Here is a 27758-nt window from a genome sequence, read left to right as displayed (position 1 = left end):
TTACTTTTTTTAAATCAGAAAATATCGCTTTATTTTGAAGCAAAAACTGATAGATTGTGTAGCCTACCATGACTCTAAATCTTTAGAGTAAGACTTACACTTACAGTGGAAAGTGTATGGTAAATTTAGTTTCCCTGAAATTGACATTTGTTAGCTGAGGCTTGACAAACGTAAGTGTACCAAGAGTGATTGTGGAAAAGCTTCTTTCATAGAGTCAGTGTCGCAGTTTTGGAGCAGTAAGAGTGTTCACAACACATTTGCAATGTTGTAGACACCAAAGTTGATCTGTTTGGATTTTAAACTTAAGGTGTCATGTTATGTATAAAACATTTAAACTTATTTTTGTTTTGAACAGCCTAAGCAGGCTTAGTGTGATCGGAATGGCCCGTTTCGGTGAGTCCGATTCGGTGAGTCTGATTCGGTGAGTCCGGTCTCTATTCGGTGATTTTTTCAATTTTTTTTTTAATTATTGTGTACCGTAGCCTAATTATCATTGCCGTTTTAGGGTTAGGGGTTAGAGGTTAGGAACTCACCGAATCGGACTCACCAAATCGGACTCACCGAATAGTAGCAGACCCTAGTGTGATTGCTTAAAATATTCAAGTCGTGCTTTTGGAAAAAAGTGGACCATAAGACAACTAACCATAGCCAGCAAATGCTGATACTTAATAGATTAAAATTATCAACATTTGGTTTGATTTGTTGCTCCAACTTAATAATACGATGTAACCTATTGCATTACTGCTGTCATGTCAATACCACAGTATCCCAGAGCAACATCCATTCATAAGCAATTCTTTGTTTCACTAAATCTTCATCATCAAAATTAAATCGCTTCTCTATTGTGTAACACCACATGTGGACGTCGATATGTCGGAGCGCCATAATTAATCAGTAGTTTCTTTTTGCATATTCTTGTGCTACTTGGTTCTAGAAGCGTCTAAATTACAAAGTCTATGTAGAAATTATTTTCCAAAGCAAAGTTAACTGCCATCGAATTTTAATGACGTCTCACAGCTGCTATAAAAAGCTTCAATGCAGTGTACTACAATAAGTTTGCACTTAAAAAAGGTTTTGTCTGGGTTTTTACTAATATTTACTAAAATTGGATTTGATATTCTGGATAACTAGGCTATTCTAGTATGATTCAAATCCTCAACTACCGTACTTGAAAATACTCATTTATATATTTATTTACTGTATCATATAAACTATTTTATTTGTCTGTTGGAAGCCAGTATCACTAGGTAATTGGTCAGTTTGATAGTTGTATGTGGTATGATACATAATGTTTTTTATTTCAGGTTTTTTCACATTAATTTTGAATGTCTGCATAGTTGATTTTGTTTTGAATTTCATTTTTTATATCATTTTCATTGCTGTTAAAGATGAGTGCAATGGCTAAAGCAACGGTACAGATGCTTGACAACACGATTCACACTTATGATGTAAAGGTTCGTCATTGGTGTGCACATTTTTACTTTTGTTGTTACCGTATAATTTATATATTTTACTATATTGCATACAAATCTGAAATCATATCTTACCGTACTATAAGCTCTAATGAATAGAAAATACCTCTGGGATATGTTACAGAATAGAATAATTTGGTACAGCTTATAGCGCATACGTTTTTTTATCAACATTAAGAAGTTGTTATAACTAATAATACCAGTATACTGATTTTAGTATGGGTACATCAATTTTTTTACTATTTGTTTTTCCATTCAACTTCTTTTAAATTGGCAACTTTGCAGGTGAAGCGTTTCTTTTATGATATGATTTATGACAGATATATTTCTATTTCAACCTCATTGGCTCTTATCTACTCTTTGTGTCAAAAGTCTTATGTAACTTACCAACCCCTAGAACTTTGTTAAATGATCAACTCAGTCCACTGAAGATTAATTGCTTTTCATATATCATCGGCTTGCACTAGTTTTGCAGTTCACATATTGAACAGGAAACGTTTTGGTTAGTTATGGTGTCTGTCTCTAGCTACTGTTAGTATACAATTTGATTTGCTTTCTGGTGTTCATTGCAATTGATGGGTAGGCAAAGTAGACTACTTTACTTATCTCTTTGTAAGAAAGTTTTTTTATTTTTGTGCTATCAGTGATCTAACAAGCAAACCTGCCTTTTGCAGCTGGAAAGCCAGCTTCACAGACAGCAGAATCTGTCTTATTTACTTTGATTCAACATCTGTAAACATTGAATCAATGTAAAATGATAGATTTTACTGTCTGGGATTGTAACAGATGGTCTTTTTGTTGATGAATAAAATGCCTATGTTGTGCTGTTGCAACCAACCCCACTTAGTTTTGCCTTTGGAGACTGTTTTCATTTATTATCTGGTTTTAATGAAATTGTGTCAAACACAAGCTTGGTTTGTAAGTTTGAAGAGGGTATTTGTTTTGATAGATCACAAAACAAAAAACTACTTATTAATTTGAAAAATTTATATTACAAACTGAGTTTAAGGTTCAGTCAAATACAATATGCTACATAATGCTTTCATAGTGTGGAGTTGGTTCTCATCAACTTCCTCATGCCACCACCTGGGACTCCCATTAATTCTACATCAGTTTTATGGTTGACAGACATGCATTGCATTGGTCTGCATTGGTCTGATAAGAATTTTTCGCCTGCCCCAAAATATTTTGCTTCAGCACTTTTAGTCTCCTGATAAACTTTGTTATCTGCTTGCAATGTTTGATCAAGCTGGTTGAGTAACTGTTTATTCTACTCCATAGCTAGTACAGCTTGTACCATACAAAAATGGTCTTAAATCCATAAGCGTTTGTTTAAAGCTAATATTAGCACTTCACATCCACTTACCGTAAATTTGCAGCATCTGATGAAGAACTAGGCTACAATGTCATTCATGGGTTTTGAAAATTATTTCACTCTAAGTGCTTCGTAAGTGAAATGTAACGTTTTTGAACGTTGGGGAAACTAATCACTAAATATCATACACTTATTAAAAAGATCATTCTTTTATCGAAATGGTGCGTTTGTGTGTGACTGTGAGACAATAGTACGAATGATATCTAAGGTAATGAAGTTAAATTCAGTCCTAGTTAATTTTTGTGCTTGGGTACTGGGTTTTTTTTTCGGTCATTTATCGGTCATTGACCGATTTTTTTAGCAAAATATCCGGAAAAAAATATAGTCAATTCGGTCAAAATGTCCGAAAAAATATATAGTCAATTCGGTCCGGTGTTGCAAGGTTGAGTTTTGCTGAGGAACGTTGAAGAAACGTTTGTCTGTTCTAACTTTTCTCAGATAAGACACCACAACGTTTTCAGCGAAACTTAATTTTGTAGCTAGTCAGGAAGTGCAAATTTTGGTTTGTATCAGCTACTTAAAAGGAAATATTTTCATCAGAAAAAAATGACCCAAATAAATAAAAATGACCGAATTTTTTCAAGTCATTTCGGACAAATGACCAAAAAGTCTCAGCGAAAAAAAAAACCCAGCTTGGGTACACCACACTCTTGAAGCGGGCCAACATGATGCAAGTCAATTGACCATGGCCAGCCTGTCACAGAGACATCTCAGACTATTTGAAGTAAATTCTGCTTTATCCATAGATCACATCTTGCCTTGTACATATGCTTTTGTTTATCCATTGTTTAATTCCCATCATATCATAATTTTTTCAGTGGACACTTGCTGTGATGCAAAAGTTATCCAACATATTATACATATATATTTGAGATTGCACAATCTTGATTGCACTGTAAATTTACCGTAACTGTATTATTCATTATAAGGTAACTTGTGGAAAGTTTGTGATGATGCAAAAATTGTGTTAAAGATTTATGTTTAAATTACACTATTTTAGCATTGCTGCCTGTTGAAACTGGTTGAAGCAAAATCTTTCAAAAGAAAATGTCAATTTGATAAATAATTGCTTTTTTTCATTAGGCCTTTTCGTTCATTTCCCAAATAAGATGCGTTTGGGCGATTTGTATGGCCATTATTTTAGAACACTTTCAATACGGCACTTCTAAGATGTTTTGTGATTTGTTGTATATGTAAAATTTCTTTCTCACAGCAAAATCAAATTGCATTTTAATTAACAGATAGAATAAAATTTGTGTCAAATAATTTGGTGGCCCCTTCGACAGGTTGACTGCGGTTAATTGTCTCGCCAAGTCAGCCACAATGGTCAGACAGAATGCCTGATCTTGTGATGTTTACAGTTTTCTCTAGGCGTAAACTTTTAGCACTAGAAAATACTTAATATAAATTACAGTTTGTTTGTGCCAAAATATCTTTGATCAAAAATGTATCATACCTTAAACAGCTTGTTTTTGAAATTAGCATGATGCTTCCATATCTTGCTTTATTGATTTGAAAAAAGTTAGCCTGATCCTAATGAGTGCAATGTTTTCAAAAGTTTGATATGCTTTTGCATCACTGTCATGTCAAATGCATTACTGATTTTGTCTGTAGGCAATCTGCAACATAAACCGTTTTTTTATAATTGAAATACATTAAATGTTTTAATAAAAGACTTATTCTTTTGAGATAAAATCAACCGAGCTAACTGTTGAAAGATGACATCATTGCAATTAGACAGTAGCTTCTGTAATATCAAAGCATTTTCACAACAAACTGCCAAAAAGGACATTGAAGCACACTGCTCTTGCGAAGTCAACAGTTTAGAATCTAACGATTAACTTCCAATTCCTATAAATACACTACACAAGATAATACAAATGTTGTAATCTTAATTTTCTAGGTTTTTGAAGGTTACAGACGACCACTTACAAGCCTGTTTTGAAAATACGGTTCATAATTTTTTTTGGGCTTAACTAAAATTTGTTGTCATTTTTAAATACATTGGTTTTCTTTTGTGAGTCTTTTAAAAATGTTGACTTTTTTAAACTTTTATTAGATTTGTGTATCTTTAGTTATGCAGCGTGCTAGGTGAATGAAAAGAAACTGTCAAACTTTGTATTTCATGTTGTGTGACTCACTATGTTGGAAAAAAAGCTTTATAGTTGGGATTAGTAGTTACCCACTGCACTTCTCTCATGTGTATTTTTGTCTTGTGGTAATAATTTGGTTCCAAATATCCACATTGTGTTATGAATTACCCCCTGCAAAACTGTCCAGAAACTTAACAATATGATTTTAGCAGCCAACTAAAAATGGCAGCTCAAATGCAAAGGTAAAATACAGGTTTCTTTTATCTTTGTAACAACTGAAAATCACAGGGTTTACAGACGACTAATTCTGTTGCTTTACTTTTGTCATCCAACGTTGAATCGATGTATTTTACACGGATTTACATACAACTTGACACCGCATTGTTGTGGCATGCGGTTGCGTTAAGGTTTGACTGTAAAAACAATACATTATTTTGAGGCCAATTACCCAGCCAGTAAGTCAATCCCCTTTTACTTTGATTCAACGTCTGCGGACGTGGCAAGCAACGTCTGCAGTCGTTGAAGCTATGTTGTAAAGAAAAACTGATTTGCTAGCTTGGTAGGTTATCCATCAACTCACCACTTTACATCAACAACTAAACAACTGTATGAGCTAGTGTGGTGTTTTGGCCTGTACAACCAGTGTAATGCAACATATGTGTGTGGTACACTTAATATGATGAAAATGATGATCTCAGATTAAAACATGTGATTGAATGAATTCTTCTCGCATGCTTAATTATTTATGCAACAGATATGCAATTTTGCGAATGAAATAATCGCTCCTAAAAATGCTGCGTGTGGTCTGTGTGCTGCCGATTGTTACTATTTTATAATCACAAAAACTTCCCCATTTGAAGGTTTCTATGATAAAAATGTTTCTGTGATAGTATTTGAAGATTAACTTCTTCAAATGCTTGTAAGCTTCTGTTGCAATGCGCGTGTTTTAGCAAAGTTTGTATTGAATAAAAGTCTGATCATGAGTCCACATTGAATAAAGTAAAGTTTATCTTAATTTGATGTTTTATGATGTGCAAACAACGCATGTTGAGTGGCGTCAAATGAGTGATGCAAAATTGGATTTGTTGTTTTTTATAGTTCTCATTTAAAGTGGTCGGATTAGTTGACAGGTGGATCGTTTTACATTCTTTTGATTGGCCTATGGTCAATTCATCTGTTCTTGCTTTCTGGGAATAATAGAGTAGCAGTGGCGTGGTGAAACACTTCTTTTGTTGTGATTCTGAAGTGGCTCATTTCTCTCAGCCATGCTTGAGAGCGGTCAACTCCAGTGTGGTGATAATTTACGTTTGTATCACGTTTGAACATGTAAATTCTCACACAACGATGCAATTTCATGTTCTGTGTGTTGCTCACAGTCAAGCAAATGTTCATTTATCTTTTACATCACAATTTCGTCCCAACGCGGTTGATACAGGCTAGTAAAAATGGCTGTGGCCAGGTTAAGTTCACTGAACCATGACTTGAGCGATTCATCGTTAATCATATTTACAATATTTAAAAAATGGTGTTATTTTGGTGACTTGATTTCAACTTTTGATTTCTACCAAGCACTGGCATTCCATGTAAATCATTTCCCAGACAGCAACTCAATCGTTTTTTTTTTTCATTAATTCAACGTCTGCAGACGTTGAATTAATGTAAAAAATGATTGATTAGATGTCTGGGTTATGACATTCTGTTGAACTTATTTGCTTATTCAAAATGTGTACTTTGTAAAAATAGTTTTCTTGTCTCCATTATATCCACCGGTAGGTTAAACTTGGTATAACCCATTCAGCAATTATTTTTTTACGTTAATCGAACGTCTGCAGATGTTGAATCAACGTAAAAATGTCAATTTTTGGCTCGGATGTTTCCTGTTTTCCGAAAAACTTTGGAGCAGGTACAGTTGAACACGCAGTTACACTGTACTTCAGAGATGCGGAGATATAGCGAAAGGAACAATGTTAGGTATCATACTGTAGTTTCGGGAGAGAGTTTGCAAACTCGCTTGCTTTTATGACATTTCGCCTAATAACTCCCTTTCAACTTCATGCCCACATCCCAGGCAGCTAAATCCGTCGTTTTTGCATTGATTCAACGTCTGCAGAATTGCACCACATTGCGTCCACAACTTTTTAGAACCGATTGTGCTTTCCGTTGTGATGCAGCAATAGTTTCCAAGAAAACTCGGTATCTGGGAGTAGCTTTTGATACAACTTGTTGACATACTCAATGTCAAAATTTTGTTTCATGATTTTATGCACCAGCCATGGGAAGAAGTTAGTTTCAAACACTGGAGAAGTTCGAGAAATCAGAAATACTTGCAGAAGCAACATAAACTTGGTGACTTCAAACTACTGCTTTTTGTATTTAAGATGATAGAAGATTTTAGTCTGTTACTCGAACTCTGATGCATGGTTGAATGTATATGATGTAAACCGCCCTTTTGCAGATCAAAGCAGTTTAATCTGGTTTACTGACCTTGTTTTGTGATTTATTGTCTTTGCCATTTAACGGTTTAACTAGCAAAATGGTGGAAGTTTGTTTGATTTCTTGCTTGAATTGAAGAATGACATTTTATGTGCAATTTCTTCTTGATCTGACAAAGAATTACCATCGGTCCATCATCTATCGCACTGATCGGAAGTGTTTGCTTGAGTATGACTTCCTCAACTCTGCATTACCACAACGGTTAGTTGGTACTACCGTTCCAACCACTCAAATGTTGTGCGATCCTGGCTAGCAAGATACGTCGTTCGTGCATTGGTTCAAAGTCTTCCGACGTTTGATCAATGCAAACAAGACAGATTTTGCTAGCTGGTTGCCTGAGGCGTTTTTGCATTCGGTCATTTTTATTTGTTTGTATCACAAGCAGCATAGTCTGAAGCTGGTCTGCAGTAACCTGAGTTTGACTTTGAAGCGCCACTGATGCTAATTCTTCATTGCTTTGAGTGGTTGTTGAACATTCACTCTTATTGTCGCTCAGATTCACTGGTTTATGTTGATCAGTCATTGTTTGACGTTGTTTCAACCTGAAAACGATTACCGGTACTATTTGGGTGATGACCCAGGTGACGAACTTTGACCTAAAGAGAAAACTTGTTGTCATGGATGCCTGTGGATTCGGCTGCAAAGGTTTTGCTTTGCAAGCTCACTTTGTCGATCTGCACTTGTTTTAATAATTTATGACGTTAAAGACAAACTTGCCAACATTACCAACTGTGTAACAAGATTCCAAAACAAAACTTCGTTCCTAAACTTTTCATCAAATTTTCCTATAATTCAACTGATGATCCACTGGGATGCAAGATTCTATTTGAATAAGTTTATACTGATGAAGCCACACTTGTGTGGCGAAAGCTCTGTATTTCAATAAACCGATTCTTCTGATTTGGTGTGATATTGTTTACTTTATTTTGTGTAACAAGAACCTTCATTTCTACGCTGTTTCCCCGTCGGCGTCTTCCCATTGTCTATTGAAAGTATGAAGTGCTTGGCCAAGCTATCTCTTTCGCTGAGGTTGATATTGATTTTACAGATTAGAAACTTTATTAAAATTGATTGGTATTGATTGTTTCGTCATCAATCAACGTTCAATGCTTGTATATTCTTTTCAATCATTTTATTTGATTTCTGACGTTATCGCTCGTTTTTTGATGTTTTTTTTATACAAAGGAAAACTCAGCACTCCATGTTGACTTGTTACCACGTGGTGATGTAATTCTGTTATTCCCATAACTTGTCTACGTTTTCACAAGGTTTTTGTTTTGAAATGGTGTTTTAATTTGTTCTACTGGACCCTTTGTCTTCACTGATTATGACTAACATTGTAAGCCACTGTACTTCCCTCATTATCACAATAATTGCGGTGTTGCCATACGAAAACTAGTTCTAGTTGTTTGAGTGGTAAGAACACCAAAGGCACTGGGAAGCCACAAGACACAGCCACAAGACATCACTTTTGCCGGCGCCTCATCGGAATGCTTTTGCCAAGGAAGACCTGGGTGCGGCTCCACCACTTGCCCACCGGCGTCGGACTATTCCGCTCCAACATGCACAAATGGGGGATGGCTCCATCCGCAATCTGTGAGTGTGACAAGGGGGAACAAACGCAGACCACAACATCTGCAACTGCACCATTTACCATGCACCAAATGGTGTGCGTGGTCTGGGTGACGAATAGATTCAATGGCTGCTCGACATCTGCCTAAACATCTACTAGACCGAGTCGCCGCCACTGCTCAATGATGGTAAAAGGCAGAACCCCTTCGACCCTTGGAGTGGCGAAGAAGGTTCATTCGAAGAAGATCACTTTCACAATAAAACAAAACAAATTGAGAACAAGTGAAATGCAAAGCACGATGCTCTTGATGGTTTTAAAGCATTCCAACTTTTCTGATAAACTTACCACATATTTATTTTTTCCAGATGTCCAGTTTTGGGAACATCTTACTACAAGCTGTGATGAAAGACCTCAACCTGGTAGAATCGGATTACTTTGGAATACAATTCAAAGATAAATCAGGGGTTGAAGTTTTCTTGGATCCGCTGAAGCGACTTGAGCAGCAAACACGAAGTGCGTTTTATTTAAAATGATTCTACTTGCAAGACATGCTTTTACGTTTTTTTAATGCATAGCGGTGCATTATCTTTTCATTTCATTGGTAGTAACCAGCAAGAGTATGTCATAGAACCTTGTTGAATTGTTCAGACCAGTGGTTCCCGACCTGGGGTCCGCGGACCCCTTGTGGGTCCGTGAGAAAGCATTTGGGGGTCCGTGATTGCCTTGATGAATTTTGGAAAGAAAAAAAAAAAACGAAAAGCGATCTTTTTACTTTCATTTTTCTTTTTAAATGCAAATGTGTCAAGCTCAAGCCCACGAGAATAAACTGTACCGGTATGCATGAAAATAAATCTATGCTGCTGCCTACAGTGTGTACATTGACCTTAAACTGCATCTACCGCAACGCATGTCGATAACAGTCAAATCAGGATTGGCTAGTCTATTGCGTAATAGAAAGCATGCGGTGCAACTAAAGTTAAATAGTCAATAGTATGTTAATTGAATTTCAGGCAAAATTTAGGTAGGGGTCCGCAGAATTAATAATTTGTCTTAAGGGGTCCGTTTCAACAAAAAGGTTGGGAACCCCTGGTTTAAACAAACACTTTTTTTACTATTTTACATGAGTTATTTATATCCTTTTGTGTGTTCCGGCCTTTAGCATATTTCCTTTACTAATTCGATGCCAGCATCGGCTGAGACGATGAATTCAGTAACAGCCAAAGTGTGATCACAAAAAGTCTATGAAATACCTTCTTTAGCATCTAGCCGAAAAATCAAAGCCAGCTTTCTTGGTTTTGTTTCTGCTGATATCTGATTGGTTGCTTTCAAATGTCTTCCACCAATAGCATCATTTCTATCTTGCAGACATCAACAACCTGGCCTTGAAGTTCGTGGTCAAGTTTTTTCCCCCAGACCCCGGACAGATCCAAGAGGAATACACACGCTACCTCTTTGCCCTGCAAGTCAAGCAAGACGTCGCACAAGGATTGCTGCATTGCTCTGAGAATACCCTTGCTGCTTTGGCCTCGTACATAGCTCAGTGTAAGTATCTGCCTGTTTGTATTTTAAATTAATGTTTGTTCTGTCTGTTCAATTTCTAGTCATGTCTTATAAGTAATACAATTTTGGTAGAAAGGATATTTTTTAAACTAGTATAAGGGGTCAAAACGTGTAGTAACAGGGTGTTCCTTGGTTTTATTCGCTTATTTATATCTGAGAAACATAGAGAAATAAAACATAGTAACTTTAGCGGGTTTAGCATACTTTATTTCACACAAAATATAACATAAATAAATAAAATAAACTCAAACGTTTTCGACACGTACGTGTGTCCTCATCAGGAATTACATCTGCAATACATAAAATGAAAATCGTAAGATAAATTTGACTATGCACTGTAACTGTAACGACACTCTGGACTGAAAGCACAAACTGAACAAATGATACGAGAATGATTGCGAGTAAATTATGCGGTGGGAAACAGATCACGTGAGGTGTAGACTACAGGCATTGGACAAAACAATTAGAACACACACAAAAGGAACGATGAGCCACAGGCGAATAACTGCCGGTTGAGAGATGGATTGTTACGTTTGATTCTTAAGGCTTCCATGATCTTAGTCTGAAAATCAGATCTGCCTCGAAAGATGATTTTAAATTGGTCGATCGAGACATTGTCAGTGCACGTTTCACAAGAGGCGATGTGCTCTTTAATTGCACTTTTAGTTGTTAGGTTTGGGTTTAAGTGCTCCCCGGCCCTTGTCAACAAATGTCTGGTTGACATACCAATGTATGTCTGGTTTGCGTCACGCAAACAACTAAATTTATACACAACATTTGATTTAATTCCTGATGAGGACACACGTACGTGTCGAAAACGTTTGAGTTTATTTTTTTTAATTATGTTATACTTTGTGTGAAATAAAGTATGCTAAACCCGCTAAAGTTACTATGTTTTATTTCTCTATGGTTCAACAAAGCAAACTCTCTACCAAAGCTTTATCTGAGAAACAGTTAAAGACTCATTCATTTAGCTGGCGATATCCACCAGAAAAAATTAATAAATAATAAAAATAGAATTGCAACTTTTTAGTTCTACTTCTTTTGAAAAGTCCAGATCTTTCGAAATCAGTAATAACTAGCAAACAAACAACCGCCTAGCAGTAGTTCAACCATTTTAGTTACGCTAATACCAACATTTAATTGCACTGCGTCGTTTAGTTCAGAGAATGACTCACTCATTAACAATGTAATTTGATTTTAACTGATTTACTCACTGAGCACATAGCTTGTAATGGCATTACATTCAGTAATTAAATAATCAAGTTGCTACCCAGAGCAACACTTGCCCAGACAGCAAAATCCGTCATTTTTGCGATGATGAGGGCGTTTCATCAATGCAAAAATGACGGATTTTGCTGTCTGGACAAGTGTTGTTTTTCATTACTAGTTCGACGTCACTAAACGTTAAACAATGCAAATGAGCACCTGTTTTAGTCTAAACGAGCCTCTCACGTGCACAGGCATTTTTGCATGTCAGAAATAAATCTTAAGCAAAGAAAGTTAGTTGAACTTCTGTTTGGTTCCAGAGTTATGCAAATGTTAGTCGGTCGTTTATCAACAAATTGCGTATCAGTTGCTTTGCAATGATTGAACTCGATGAGATTTTGGATTTGTAGCTCTGCCGGCTGCAAACATGCACCTCACTACATGTGCACGTTTTAATTGCTAATCAAGCTGTGCCACTTTTCTTATTCATTTTGTAGTTGCTGCCGTACTTTTTCGTCCCGTGCTCGCTAAAGACGAGAAATAGAATACGACGGACATCTACGTTTGGTAGGAAAGAGATAATAATGAATAATTCAACAAAAACTTCAAATTTGCAAAGCCACGTTCGGACTCTGGACCATAGTTCGCTTTTTTACTCGAAGTTTTTAGCCGGCATATACAAACTGCGTGTTGGTTTCGTGACTAGCCATGGACTGAGGTAGACGAGTTTTTATCATCTTGTCTAGTCGTTATCCGATCTGTAAATTTGAAGGCTAAAAAACCTGATGGAAATTTCTCTGCTTGAGTCCACGATTACTTACGAAATTTACATGTTGCATATGTCAACTAAAAACCTTGAATGAAAAAGCGAACTATGACCCTTCAAAGTTATGAGTTACCTCCAAACATTCTTCAAATCGAAAAAAAATTGGCAGGAGTAAGTTTTAGGTTAAATGCAACAAGAAAATGCTTGTGGAGCATGACATTTCCGATTTTTCTTTTTTTTTGGGGGGGGTTAGGCTAGTCTAAGACCCAGCGTCCAATCGTGACTTTGTTACGTGGCATTTCGCAAAAACTTCTACCTGAATGGTCAGCACAACAGGATTGGTCCCACATTGTTGCATTGTGGATGTTCATCACATTAGCCATCACTAACTCTGATGCATTCTCACAGATAGCAAAACCGTCTGCATACGTTGAATCAATGTAAAAATGACGAATTTTGCTATATGGGCTGCGTTGAATGCCTGAACATTAATGCTTTCACATCGCAAATACATAGAACTAACACAGCTCTGGCTTATTACACAAACGTGTGCGCAACCGACTGCTTTCCTTGAAAATGCGTCATAGTGGTCGCCGACAAGCGAACTGTCAACAAAATCTGTTTCTCGTGTCGTCGCTGATGGTTCAATGCTGTTGTGCCGTGCGTTCGATGTGAAACTTTCGTGTTTACTTTCACATTTTAACAAAGTTTGTGACTTACTGTTCTGTTCCTTACATGTTATAACATCAAATTTAACAAATCTATCAAATTTTTTGTCCTGGAATTTTGAATGTTGATCAGAATTATTCAAAAAATTACAACAAAGCTCATTTTTCCGTGGCTACTCTCCTTCCGCCCTGTGCTTCAACCCCAGGCTCTAATTGCTTTCAGTTACGTGTAATTGTAATGTTTATGCAAAATCTTGTACAGTAATATGAATGGGTATGTCATTCAATCTTTTCAGTTTTGATGTCATCTCACAGCATGTTGGCATGTTATCTTGAGAGCGGAAGCAGTGCTTTTCCATTGTGTTGCGATACCCCGGAGAATGCACCACTCAGGCTGTCTAGTTCAAGCTGGCAATAACTAGGCATTTTTGCATCGTTTCAACGTCGCCAGATAGTGTAAAAATAACAACTTTCCCTCACCACTGTAAAATCCGTCTGCAGACGTTGAATTAATGTAAAAATGACGGATTTTACGAATAGAATATAAGTGTCTTAATTTTTACAGCCGAGTTTGGCGACTGGAACGCAACAGACTGCGCCGACTTGTCTTACTTGAAAGATCTCAAGATCCTGCCACCACAATACAGCGACAATCAAGAGATGCTAGCTCATATATCCGAACGCCATAAAACCATCATGTGAGTAACAACTGTCTTTTCAACGAGAAGAAAACGTCCTTTTAAATTGATTAAACGTCTTCAGACATTGAATCAATGTTCGAAGAACGGTTTGCTAATCATATTAATAATAATAAATCCAATGGCTGAGCAGGATCAACAGATGAAATATGAAATTATGAAAGCCTTCTTAATATATGAATGATTGACATGCGACGCGTGGCCTAAAGTACATTCAACTAACAAGCTTCAGTTGGTTCGCATCCCTTTATTAAAACAAACAATAATTGTAGGCCATTTTTGAAATATGAATTTAATGAGTTATGTTTCAATGTTTGATGAAATATCAGTTTAATATTGCAAAGATCAAAGAGGTCTTTAAGTTGAATACTGCAAAGCTTGGGTATTTATCAGGACAATAATCGTTTCTAGCACTAGTTGCAACGTTCATCTGATGAAAGTGAAAGCAACGACAAACAGGTGGATTTATTGCTTCTCTGACGTTTCGCGCACCATGACAATGCGCATCCTCAGAGCGAATAACATACAAAATAAAATTTACAAAGTTATATACTTTTGAACAAGAACAATGGCGCATTGTATCCAACCCTCAATACGAGGAAGGAACATAATGATGATGATACTTTTACAAACTTTGTAAATTTTATTTTGTATGTTATTCGCTCTAAGGATGCGCATTGTCATGGTGCGCGAAACGTCAGTGAAGCAATAAATCAACCTGTTTGTTGTTGCTTTCACTTTCATCAGATGATCGTTGTAACTAGGGCTAGAAACGGAAACTTTAAGGTTAGCTTAATTGCGAGCACAGGCCTCGAAATTCGTTTTTGTTGACGGCGGACAAACGTGTCCGGTCTGAGCAGCTATCTCGGCGGACAAATTAAGTCTTACGGCGGACACACCAGTTGTAACGTCGATCGTCATACTTAATCTCTTTATCTTGATAAGTCTTCGCCATTTGAGAACCATAGCTACGGTTTAGGCTTTTTAAAACTTCGGCGAAGTCACTCTGAAAGGCTTTCATCAGACCAACGACGTTGGCTTGACGCCGTGTAGCTACTAAATATGATGATGATGATAATATGATGATTGTTAAAAATTTAAATTCTATGGACTTTTTGTGTCTGATGCAAATAAATAATAAAAAAATAATCCACCGCATAACTGATTAACTTCCACCGAACGAGGTCGTGTGGCTTCTTGCGTCACAATGCTCTGGGCACGAGTCGGAAAACTTCTACACTAACGCGTAACGCTACTATTTTCTGATGTGCAAAGTTTCACTAGGCTTTTTTCTTTAGGTTTATTTTTGCGTGTCATGTGAGCGAAAGTGATGAAAAGAATGAACAAAACATTAGAAAAAGCACAATTATTTTTTCCCCTCTCCGTGATGCGGTCGCCTCTCCAAAATAGTATCAGTATTCCACGAGACCACGGCAGGCTCGGAGTTATAATCAGCGCAGTCAAGGCCATTCAAACATATGCGCATGATTAGAGCTTCAATAACATCGATCTTCAAAGACGTGCGCCAATCTCCACGAGATCACTGCTTGTCGTTAAGATACGTGATACCGAGATCTATTCCGTGTCTTTTCTCCAGACCGGCTAGTTGAGGGAAAAGCGTAAATGCGAGCTCTTCTTTAGCGATAAAATATGCGATTTCAAACAACCTCTTAATTTTGATTTTTTTTGTTGTCACTCATATTGTCGATGGCCTTGATGAACGGAAATTGATGGCTTGGGGTAAACGATGTGTTGTGATCTTTGACAGCTAGCTAATCCTTACATTCGTTGTTCCTTTAGTATATGCGTCTATCACCACTAAAATTCCTAGTAGTAGGTTCATCGCCCTCATTCTCACTTTCAGAAATTTCCCTGGGCCTCTTCTTTCTTACTGTAATACCAAAACTTAAGTTTTGCGGCATCTTGCTGTAGTAGCCTATACTCTTATAATCTAACTTTGTAACCAACCTTGCATTATCAATATTACTCGGAGATCAAAGCCAGACATTGTGACATAAGACTTGAACTAAGTTGCGCGTGATTAGTGTAGAAGTACCGGTACTCCCATCAATTCTTAGCTAAGAATTCACCTCTGTTACGCTGATTCAATGTCATCAATCGTTGAAGCAACGTAAAATTCGAAAGTTTTTCTGCTTGAATGGAAGGTAAGAGGTACAGTATTAACTTTTTCTAGATGCGCGCTTGGAATGCGATAATTTCGCATTCCCAGCGCAAATTATATTCTTGCAACAGTTGTTCGTGCTATGCAATGACGATTTGTATCGCCAGTTTCTGCGATATTTCTCGGCGGACAAATATGACCGATCTAGAGGGTACTTCCCGCGGACATCACATGCTGTGACGGCTGACATGTCCGCCGTGAATTTCGAGGCCTGCGAGCAGTTTTGCTAATCTTTCTTGTAATGAAACCACATGTGCTGAAAAGGTCGTCTTGATTAAAGTTTAAGTTTTAACTCTGTCATGTGGTTCCCATTTGGGGTGAGAAAACTTAGTAAAGTTTACGAGATGACCAGTGGTTTTGCCAAAACAATAACGCGTTGTGCTTTGTTGGTGAAGCATTATGTCAATTTTGACCCACAAAATGGGTCCTTGTTTGCAGACATTGCATCGATGTAAGAAGCACCAATTTCTCTGAGATAATGTGATGCGGTGTTCATGTAATATTAACCATCACCGGATAAACCACATGTTGGCTATTTGCTACTAAACTAGCATTGTTAATGTCACGGTTGAATGACTTCCAATTGGTGTAAAACTTTTTTGTCTCTGTCGTCAGTAGATGATGAATCAATGCCAAAACAGCTTAATAGATTTGCTTCCTCTCTACAGTATGTCTACTGACCAGGTGTGATGGTGGATGCGTCTGCTTTTGTCTGTGCTCATGCCTGTTGCGTATGTTTAATATAAAATAGATGCAATAGATTGAGTTTCGCTTTTACCAGCATGATCGTTGCTTACTTCACAATGTAGCCTAGGCTAAAACAGCTCGTTAATATTGCGATATAAAATATATGATTGAAGAAAACTATATTTCACTTTACCTGATGTTATATTGTGTTGTCCGTTGCCTGGAAACTTAACTTTCTCTGGATAGTTTTAGAGAATATGAAATGTTAAAATGTATATATGTCTTTTGCGTACCTCACTGTTACTGTGAATTCACCGTATTTGAACTACCGGTTAGTTCTTGTAGAACGGGAGTTTTCCGCTGGTGCCAGAAGGGTTGTTCGAGTTCGCTTGAAATCAAATCACAGTTCGCGATCCTCTGCATTCCTCTCTCCAACCAAACGCTGCACATATCTCTTTCTACAGCACTCTTCCACTTTTACTTCTCTTGTAACCATCTACTTCAAAAGGCATTCATTCATCGTCGTTTTTTAACAGCGACACATGTCTACCGTTGCCCGTACTATCTCAGGCGCCTAATTCTTAGCGTACAATAAAACAGGTGCAAGCAACATTTTAAATTCCGCAGCTCCCGCATTCTTCTCTTACGATATACCGCGCAACCAGCCAATCATCCTCAACGTCTGGAAATGGAAAAAAGGTGGTCAACGCTTGGAATCAAGATTAGGACCACCTTTGGCTTCATTTTCCAAGCTTCAACATTTGGTTGGTTATTGAGGATAAACTGACGGTTGTATAGCAAAGTGCAAAGTGGATAAGTTCTTGCCTTTTAACCATGCGTTTCTTGTTCGATACCCAGCCAAGCCGCTTGATTGGTGAGGTGAAGTTGTTGGAAGAAAAGCTACTTAGAGATGAAGTGAGATGTCTAACGTTTAGACGCGAGTAAGTCTGAAGGACATGTTTCAAGACATGTCACGTTCTAGGGTAGAAAATCTGTGACGTGATTTTGTTTTAAATACGCAAGCATAAGTAAAAGAAAATACATTTATTGAGTTTCAAGGGGATCTCCTGACTTAGAAGCAGTAGGCCAGCGATTCTCCATCAAGTATCAATTCAGCATTTTTTTATTATTGAAAATACATGGAGATTGGACAATCTGCAGAGCCCTATTTATGGCATATGCATTTCGCTCTACGTAGAGCGAAATGCATATGCCATAAATAGGGCTCTACTGATTCTCCATGCATTTTTAATAGTAAAAAATACTAAAAGAAAATACAGTTTAGAGTTCTTAGGAAACGATCTTATTTTTTATCGTCCCACTGCGGCACTGCCGTAATCTTTCAAAGATTTTGTAAGTGGTAGGCTACAACTTGTGGAATTGTGGTCTATACTGTATTTCAGCTGGGACATTGATACTGTAGATCGTAGGTCACACAAGAAGTTCATCACATACTACACCGGCTCATTTTTGTGAGGCGCATCTTTGCATGAGAGTTTCTGCAAAGTTTTTTTTTTTAGTGTAGTTTTCATACTTCCACACCTTTGAAATGTTTTCCTTTTTTGGACGGTTTGTGATGTTTATGTTGTGAGAAAAATATTTCCTTTGACTGACGTTTGAAATAGTTCAACTGCCTAATCATTTATGCCCTAAAACGATTTCTGTTTTAATGCCATTGATACCAGCCTTGTGTCGCCCTTGTCCAGCCACGTTTGGTTTTATGTTTTTTCTTGTTTGTCGACACGTCTAGTGAATGCGAAGATGAGCAATCGTAAACGCTAACCATGGTGCTAACATGCTGCGGTCCAAAGTCTGCATGTGTGCAAAACTGTCGTATTATCGCTTCGTGCTGTCACACTGATTCGTTTATCCGTGCCTTTGCCGTTCCGTGTCTCTTGAAACAGTCCGCAATGTTTGTTTGACCATTTGTCGCTTGCTTTCCGTACATCATGTTGGGATTGAAGAAAGCTATTTGTCATCTTTTCAATCTTTCAGAAAATTCATTACGTAATGACCTCAATGGAAACCATGGAGATCTGTATAAAGATCGCTATGATGTAAATATACGAATGTGTTTTGATATATCCTACCACAATTTGGTAGTTGGCGGGCAAAGTCAAGCATGCGGCTTGCTCAGTTTGATCATATGGGATTCCAATGACGGGAGTAAAACCGTCCTTCTGTTCTGCAGACCTCGTTTTCTTAATGATATTACTTTCGTCTTGGTAAAGGCAAACAACTTATATTTGTTCCATCGTTTGCGGTTTTCAGTAAAACGATTTCAAATCATGACGTTTCATTTCTTGTTTATGCATGAAAGTATCTATCAATAACCTTCTGGTGAAAGCGCTGAATCAGAAGTTAGAATTTTCTTTGTTGTCAAGGTATGCAAAGCCATTGATGCCCAGTGGTAAACATCTTCAATTGAACTTTGCGTTGTGAAACTGTCATTGCAACAACGCAAAACCGGTTATCTTGAGTTGAAAAACTTGCAGCCCATACCAGCGTGGAAATTCTTGCATTTTATCCAGCAAATCATTACTTTTTTACATGGTTTCAACGTGTGGAAGCGTTTAATCAGCACAAAAGAAGTGATTTGCTGACTAGTATCAAACCCTGCCCATCACAAGCAGCGATTGGGCAGTTCAATCATCAATTTACGTCTGAATAACGTTTTTCATTGCAGGGGCGAGACACCCGACAAAGCCGACTTCCACCTTCTGGACATAGCCAGGCGTTCAGAGAACTATGGCTTGAGAATGCACCCCGCCCGAGATCAGGAGAACACTGACATCAATCTTGCTGTATCGCACTTGGGAGTTCTTGTCTTCAGGGTAAGTTTGTTCTTTTGTGGGTCGTTTGATCTGCTGTACCCGATGGTTTATCCGTTTCACCACCCCAGATTCACGGTGTTCCCGGACGGAATGGCCCGTTTCGGCTAGTCCGATTCGGCTAGTCCCTATTCGGCTACAGTTCGATTCGGCTAGTCCGACAGTCCGATTCGGCTAGTTCCCTATTCGGCTACAGTTTTGAATTGTATTTTGTATTTTATTCCACAATATCGTTTCTTTTGCATTCCGACAAAGAAAAATAAATTGAAATGAATTTTAGCACAAAATGTTTGAACTATTAAATTGAAATGTTTGCTCACATAAAACGTTTCTTTTATAGTTGAAATTATCGAAGCTTTAGATGAGTGGGGTTTAGACCTAACCACTGAGATCTTAAATCATATTTATGACACCGCAAACATCCCTAGCGATATGATACGTTCTATATTCATAACTTTACCAAAGAAAACCGGAGCAACAGAATGCTCACTCCACAGAACAATTAGCCTTGTGAATCATCTAACAAAGATCTTACTCCGAATCATAATGATGAGATTGAGACCAAAACTAAAATCGGAAATTTCAACAGCACAGTTTAGATTTGTTCCAGACAAGGGACCACAAAAGGAATTTTTACATTAAAAATGATAACCTCAGAGAGATGTATGCCCGATTCTTCTGTTTATTTAGAGAATTTTGTATTTTATTCCACAATATCGTTTCTTTTGCATTCTTGCATTTTATCTAGTGTTTACCTTTGAGTGCCTTCCCAGACAACAAAATCCGTCATTTTTACATTGATTCAACGTCTGCAGACGTTGAATCAATGTAAAAATGACGAATTTTGTTGTCTGGGTTCTTTCAAAATAAGTGTTTTACATCAAAACAACATTTTTCATGATTAACAATAGAGGTTAATGAGATAAAGTCTCAGCAAAAACGAAAAAAAGACAGTTGCCAAATAGCGTTTGACATAAAAGATGAAGTTAATTGGACTGTAAATTTAATTCGCTTTTTAGTTTTCACTAAATATCGCTAAGTAATAAACAGAAGGCGTCGTTGGATTTAGAATTTTGTATTAGTTAAGGATTCGAATATATTCTAAGTTTGCATACAGACGGTGACGTAGGATACATGTCGATTTTATGTGAGCAAACATTTCAATTTAATAGTTCAAACATTTTGTGCTAAATTTCATTTCAATTTATTTTTCTTTGTCGGAATGCAAAAGAAACGATATTGTGAAATAAAATCCAAAATACAATTCAAAACTGTAGCCGAATCGGACTAACCGAATCGGACTAACCGAATCGGACTAGCCGAATCGGATTAGCCGAATAGTAGCAGACCCGTTCCCGGACTACACTAGATCTCCAAGACATGTAGGCCCTCTTTGGTTGGGTAGGTTGAAGATCGTTGATTGATAATATGGTTCGCAGTATGTTCTTTTTTTTTTTGTTGACACTACAAAACCAAGCAATGAAGAATTTGTTTATGTTACTTTACAAATGTAGATGCAAACGACCTGTTTTAGCCTGATGCTGGAATTTGCTGTGGTAGTAGCGGCTTGCGCTAGCTTTCGGAACAATATTAACAATTGTTTATGTTAACGTGATGCTCTAACGGATTGCGTTCGTAAACGACTTTGTATTATGCTATAGTTTTCCGCTGGCAAAAAGAGTTTTCTTTCACCTTCAAGTGCTGTAGAGATAACGGGAAGGACGCCTTTTTTCCTGCTGGTGTGATGCTAAGAGACATACCGTAGAGCAGTGGTCCCCAACCTTTTTAAGAAGCGACCCCAATTTAAATGAAAATAAAATCAGCATTTACATGCGACCCCATTTTGTTTTCCGATACAGAGAAAAATATTTCAAGTAATGCTGAAACTAAATAATAAGAGTAAGTACACACAATTACAGAGAAATGTGGCTACACAAAAGTATTCCAAAGTAATTGTTTTTTTGCTCTCTTTTTCTCCAGTCATGATTTTCACAACTTCCTTCATTACTGGCAGCAGCATTTTTTTTCCAATTGTGTGGGCTTTCTTTTGCTTTGCAATCTGATAAGAGGCGACATACGAAAAATAAACAGCAGCTTTATTTGCCGCAGTAAATGCTTTCATCACACTTGCTTGTGATGCAAGAGATTGCAATTTACGAAAAAACTCAGATGGTTTATCCACGCAGCCTGGATGATTTTTTTTTAAATGACGTTTAATTTCATCGAATCTTTTGCTAGAATTTTAAGACAGATCACACACTTTAGTTTGCCATTAAATTCAGTGAAACCAAGTTTTAAAATAGCCTCGTAATATGATCTCTTTCTGGTCTTATTTTGCTACCATTTTTGTATATTATTTAGCTATACTTAGTACTGTATAGCTACAAATTACCATTACCAGCTGCAAAGGAAACCGCAAACAGCCGGGGAAATGTCTGCACACTACACCAGCAGTCCTGCATAAATAACTATTCGCACGTTCTGGAGTCACCTTGAATAATAAAAAGTTAGTCTAAACTAGCATCGTCAATGCTTTTGATCTGTGTCCTATACTTGTCGCAACTATTGCGTTTTTGATTATTGCACCACAATGGTTTAATTGTGATACGAGGTAGCAAGCTGTAGGCCTACTCCAAGGAGTCCAAAACACAGGCAAAGGTTGCGAACTAGAAGAAGAACAAAAAACTTTTTTGAAAAAGTATCAGTCTTTTTTTCGGTAATAAATTGAATATGGTGAGTTATGGCGACCCCAGGAATTGTTAACGCGACCCCACTTGGGGTCGCGACCCACAGGTTGGAGACCACTGCCGTAGAGGATAGACTAGGCTACACTAGACAACTTTCGTCTACCTAGCCAAGCCTAAACTCTGCCTCCCAGTGTAGTTCGGCTGAACATCGATAACCTGGGATAGTAAGAGGAGTGACCTTCCACTTGAAGACTAAGGAATTATATATTAAAGCGCTTTTGTATATTGTTTTCATGTATTTATTTTCCAACCAGGGAGACTCGAAGATTAACGTGTTCAACTGGACAAGAATACGAAAGCTTAGCTTCAAAAAGAAAAGATTTCTTGTCAAATTGAAAACGGAAGCCGCTCTAGATGTGAGTTACGATTGGTTTGTTTTGATTTGATTTACTCTTTTTTTCGATCCTTTTGGCGTCAGTGGTCACTGGTCAGACCGTTCCTTCATTAGGGTAAGATTTATTTTAGAGACTGGTTTTTATTATGTCACAGAACCTTGAATTAGTAATACTAGTACGATACTGAGATAAGGAAATGATCCCAGCCTGATCACCATGTAATTATGAGTAATGTTTGTTTTGGTTTGATGGCTACTTCGACTGTAAATAAAGTGTAGTATTTGAGACGCATAGGAGCACCAAATCTGTTCTCAATTCTGGCCGCTATGATTTCTTAGGATCTCCTTTGTGCTAATGAAACTCAACAAATTGTCTTCGTGAAGCGTTTTTGTTTGAATTATCCTAAAAAATTCCCCCGCGACATTCGTGTCATGCATGCTTGTAACTTGTTGATTTGTCGCCCGATGCAAACGTAATGTTTGAATAGAATTAAAGCAGTCACTTATCTCAGCAATCAAATCGGTCCTTTTTTTTCATTGATTTAATGTCTGCAGACATTGAATCAATGCAAAAAAGGACTGATTTGATGACCACAATGATTCTGAAGAAAGCTCCATAACAACGAACAATTGGCTAAAATCTCGTTTTTAAACCAAAGCGATTCCAGTTTTTTATAAGTTTATTCTTCCAGAACCAACCGAGGTCCGCCGGGGACATCCTGGTCTTCCTGATGACCTCTCGAGATGTTTGCAAAAACTTCTGGAGGTTTTGTATCGAATATCACGCCTTCTTCCGATTGGAAGCGCACTTACCACCAAAACCTCAGCCTCTTATTTTCAAGAGAGGGTCGACGTTCAGATACAGGTATTGATCATTGTATGTGCTTGTTGATTTGGTAGAATTGTACATTCTTCTTCGTTTGAACCTTCTTCGCCACTCCAGGGGTCGAGGGGCTCTGCCTTTTACCACCCTTGGGCAGTGGCGGCGACACGGTCTAGATGTTTAGGCAGGTGTCGACAGCCATTAAATTGATTCGTCATCCAGTGAGTTCATGCAGACCACGCACACCATTTGGCGCATGGTAGATGGCGCATTAGCGCAGTTGCAGCTGGTGTGGTCTGTGGTTTGTTCCTCCTTGCCACACTCACAGATCGCGGTTGGAGCCATCCCCCATTTGTGCATGTTGGAGCGGAATAGTCCGACGCCAGTACGCAGGCGGTTGAGCAGCACCCAGGCCTTCCTTGGCAAATGCATTCCGGTTGGGTGGGTACCGGTGTCGGAGAGGAAACTTTGGAGTCTTGAGGAGTTCTTCTTCCACTCAGAGCTCCATTGGTGGTCCGCCCAGGTAGCCGCACTGATAGATTGGTCTTCAGCGATTTTCATCAGGAGTTGTACGGCACGTACAAATGAGTGTATCGATTTCAGTCGCCGAGGTTGCTCGCTCACAGACTCGTAGAGACTTGAGTGAAGCAAGTGGTTTGGAGTGTAGCAATTTTACATTTTTTATAGGTTTATTGATGTTGCAACAAGAAGTTGTGATGATGGTTAAATATGTAGTTTATTTAATACGTTTATTTGTATATGTAGTTCATAGGCTATGTAATTTATAAGTACTATGGACTTTGAGATTCAAATCTTTTGACAGATATTTGGCCAAACACAGACTATTATTGACGATCATACAGTAGAACAAGGCAGTACATAGTTTCTTAGACTAGAGCATACAACTTAAGAATGAACGACTGAACGTGTTATCTCTAAAGTCCTCGTTTTCTTCGGTAATCCTGCCTTCCGTTTGGTCAAAACACACACCATCTGCTGCAACACGCCTTTAGTAATGCCATAGATTTCGCTTTTCGTCGTTGCAGTAAGATTTTAACTGGTGTCAAATTAACAATACAGTACGTATCAGAACTGATTGATTTCATCTTTGATGTGCAGTGGAAAGACCCAGAAACAACTCCATCAGTTGGTGCAAAGCAGCAGTTACCGCCGCTCTACATTCACAAGAACATCCAGTCGTCGGTCCACCAGTCGTCCTAACAACACGTCGTGGCCTGCCGCCGCTCAGTCGCCTGAGTTAACCACTGTCGTAGAGAACGTAAGGGTTTGTCTTTGGCCAATAGCAAGTGTGAAGTTTGTCATCTTGTTCCTCTTGCGTGCTCAACTTGAATTGCCCGGCGCCAAGATATGTTGTTAACCGTTCTTTTCAACTTTTACGGTCGTTTTTTTGTCGATAATAAATTTTATTGTTAATTCAAAGCAATTTTGAGTTTTTTATGCTAAGCATTTTCTTGGCGAATTTCTTTCTTTGCCCCCCTCAACTTATACTCGGCGGTGACTTTGATTACCAAAGAAAAAGCGCATTATAATTAGCAAACGTAAGTGTTAAGCATTTAAACTAGCGGTTTATTTTACGTCTTGATTTTTACCTGCTTAACGAAAGATTTAGTTGAGCTTACAAACGTATTTATTCTTGCTGAAGTATTGACCAGTTCGACACTTTAACACGCCGTACATGCATTCCAGAATTCCAAAGAAGATTCCATTCCTCAATTCGGAATCCCTAGTCCAGTAAAAGCCGACGCAGAAGTGAACGGACACATTCTTAACACTTCAGGTCCGTTTCATAACGCTCTTTATTAATTTCTTGCTGCATTTTAGTAGCTCTTCTATAAATATGGATTGAAATTATACTTTGTGGGTGTAGGAAATCCTGAATAATTTAAGCTGACAGTTTTTACTTTTGTGATTGAGGAAAGGTTGAAGCTATTCCACTCATCGTGTTGTACGCCCTGAAAGTCCCGAGTTTAAGTAGAAGCAAACGAATGCTATAAGTTTCAGTCTTTGTTGTGACGTTTTGATCATATTTTCGCATGGTTGTTTTTTTCGTTATCTTCAGAATACTCCACTGATCTTGAGAAATCCCAGGAGAAAAGCCCATCATCCGGCCCCGAGTCCTGGCAAGTTGAAAGCGGCAACCTCCACAGCAGCGTGGTAGTCAGCCAACCTCAACAACAGACTGTGTACGAGAAACCAGGTAACAATCGTCAGCATGCTCAGACTTCTAGCAATGATAACAGCATTGAAGTCGCCAATCAATTGGCTGGTCCCGATCTATTGAATGACGTTCATTACGATTTTAACGATTCGTTGTTGTATTCGACTGCCGTAAATGACAACAGTGAGTCGATGACGCAGTACGCCGCTTCTAATTCAAGCGAAAACGTAGCCAGCTGCAGTGATAGTGCAAATAGGTGTGGTCAGTTGCATGAGAGGAGTGTTGCCAAGTTGAATGTTGCCAAGTTGAGTGTTAGCCGTAGCAATGGGTCATTTGATGAGGAGCCACTTCCATCTCCTCCTGTGTTTCCTCCTCAGGATGTTGAAGAAGCTTTATCTCAATTGCCGGAAGAGCAAAGAATCGATGAAAGTAAAGACGCAAGGTTCTTTCCTGCTGCTCCTCCTGTGGACTGTGAGAATCCAACACACCCACCTCCACTACCTCCAAAGATTAAGAACTTGAATCCTAAAATTGGTGGCCTTCCACAAGTTCCTGCAGCAGCTGGAGATAATGGCGACGATGGTTTTGAAATATCATTTATTAGTTCCTCCAGTTTTACTCCGAAAGAGATCGCTATCAGTAACATAGAGTTGTATGAAGGTGAACTGATATCTTCAACTGATTCTAACATCCCTAATTTTGATGCGAAAGAATCAGGGAGTAAGGTGTTGGAAGAAGGGATGGAAACTTGGTTTGATTCGACCGATAAAAAGCCATCTATTTCCTCCAAGTACAATTGCTCCAAAAGTAAAGCTCAATTGGAGTCTGACATCGATCAGGCTTTGAACGAGCTGGACCTTGTCACACGCAATCTTCCTTACCATCACTCTGAGTCTATCCAAGATCAAGAGTTAGGAAGTGTTGATGACAGTCACAACGGTATGTGCGGAGTGGTAATCGATTCTGATGAGGAGGATCCTTCATCTTCAGATGCATTTTCCTTCTCCCGGAAATTGCTACCATCAGAGCCTCGGAAGCTAGCTGGTTATGGAAGCACCAAAGCTTTATCTTCATTCGCTATAGAAATGGACGCCTCGTTCGACCGCATCAAGCAGTCACTATCGAGCGATGGACTGGACTTCGACCGGCCCAAAGATCTCCCAATCCGGCGGAAATTTACTAATAGCACTGGGGTGCTTTTAAGCAACGAAGATAGATCTGCTGTTAAATTTGCACATACGGATACAAATTGTAACAGTTTTGATCCCGCTCTGCAAAGACAGTTTAATCATCCGGAAAATATCAAAACGGTTCATTTGTGAATTCTCAAACATTGCTTTTAAAAACTGCTTTGTTTTTTCGAACTTGAATTTGGCCTGATTTTGAAAAAAGTTTCGTTTTTCCTTGGCACGATCGCAGTTAACAAGTTGACCTTTTTGCATGGTTTCAACGTCTGGGGTCTGGGAACGTTAAAACAATGTAAAAAAGCAACTTTTTTGAAGGGGGATTTCCTCACCTCAACCTGTGATGATATCTTTGTTTAATTTTGATTTTTGAAAATGTTTTCCATGCCACGAAACTTGCACAAAAACATCAACACCAGTGGCGTATCCTGGTTGGTTGAGAAAGGGAAGCAATGAAACTCGTGGGGGAATAGAGCGTGCCGAAGGCACGTGTTTTCTAGGGGGGTCCGGGGGCATGCTCCCCCGGAAAATTTTTGCAAAATTACACTCAAATAATGAATTATACTGCTTTCTGGAAACACTTTTAGGGTAATTTTTGTATGAAATTTATTAGCAGATAATCAGCTATTAACTTATTAAAGGTAGCTCTTACACACGAACGGGAAAAGGGCAAAAAATGCGACTATAATTAGAGAACACCAAAAACTCAGCTACAAAGTCAAGTCTAGCTTAGACCTCACATATCATGTCTTATTCCAAAGTCTATCCAGCCAGGATAACAGTGTAAAGCCAACATTTGGCTCAAACTTTTGCTTACAAGGCCGATATTATAACCATAACAGTGCCCTAGATTTTCTCATTACATAGCTCACTGGCACAACATC

The 27758-nt window shown here is 38.2% G+C and overlaps 1 protein-coding gene across 1 annotated transcript in view; it reads left to right on the top strand.

Moving 5' to 3' along the window:
- Positions 1–1310: 1310 nt before the first annotated feature.
- The window catches only part of LOC145779149 (FERM, ARHGEF and pleckstrin domain-containing protein 1-like), a 44974-nt gene continuing 18526 nt past the window's right edge, over positions 1311–27758 (top strand). Inside the window, exons 1-10 of the mRNA XM_082590726.1 lie at positions 1311–1454; positions 9372–9519; positions 10372–10548; positions 13775–13907; positions 19463–19610; positions 22609–22710; positions 23381–23553; positions 24631–24790; positions 25219–25309; positions 25592–25729. Of these exons, the coding sequence (XP_082446852.1) occupies positions 1389–1454; positions 9372–9519; positions 10372–10548; positions 13775–13907; positions 19463–19610; positions 22609–22710; positions 23381–23553; positions 24631–24790; positions 25219–25309; positions 25592–25729 (1336 nt within the window). The 5' untranslated portion in view covers positions 1311–1388. The remainder of the gene's footprint in view (positions 1455–9371; positions 9520–10371; positions 10549–13774; positions 13908–19462; positions 19611–22608; positions 22711–23380; positions 23554–24630; positions 24791–25218; positions 25310–25591; positions 25730–27758) is intronic.

Source organism: Aplidium turbinatum, chromosome 10 (assembly GCF_918807975.1).
Source record: "Aplidium turbinatum chromosome 10, kaAplTurb1.1, whole genome shotgun sequence".
Classification (NCBI taxonomy): domain Eukaryota; kingdom Metazoa; phylum Chordata; class Ascidiacea; order Aplousobranchia; family Polyclinidae; genus Aplidium; species Aplidium turbinatum.
Note: the sequence above shows the minus strand (reverse complement) of the source record. Positions and strands in the feature narration are given on the sequence as shown.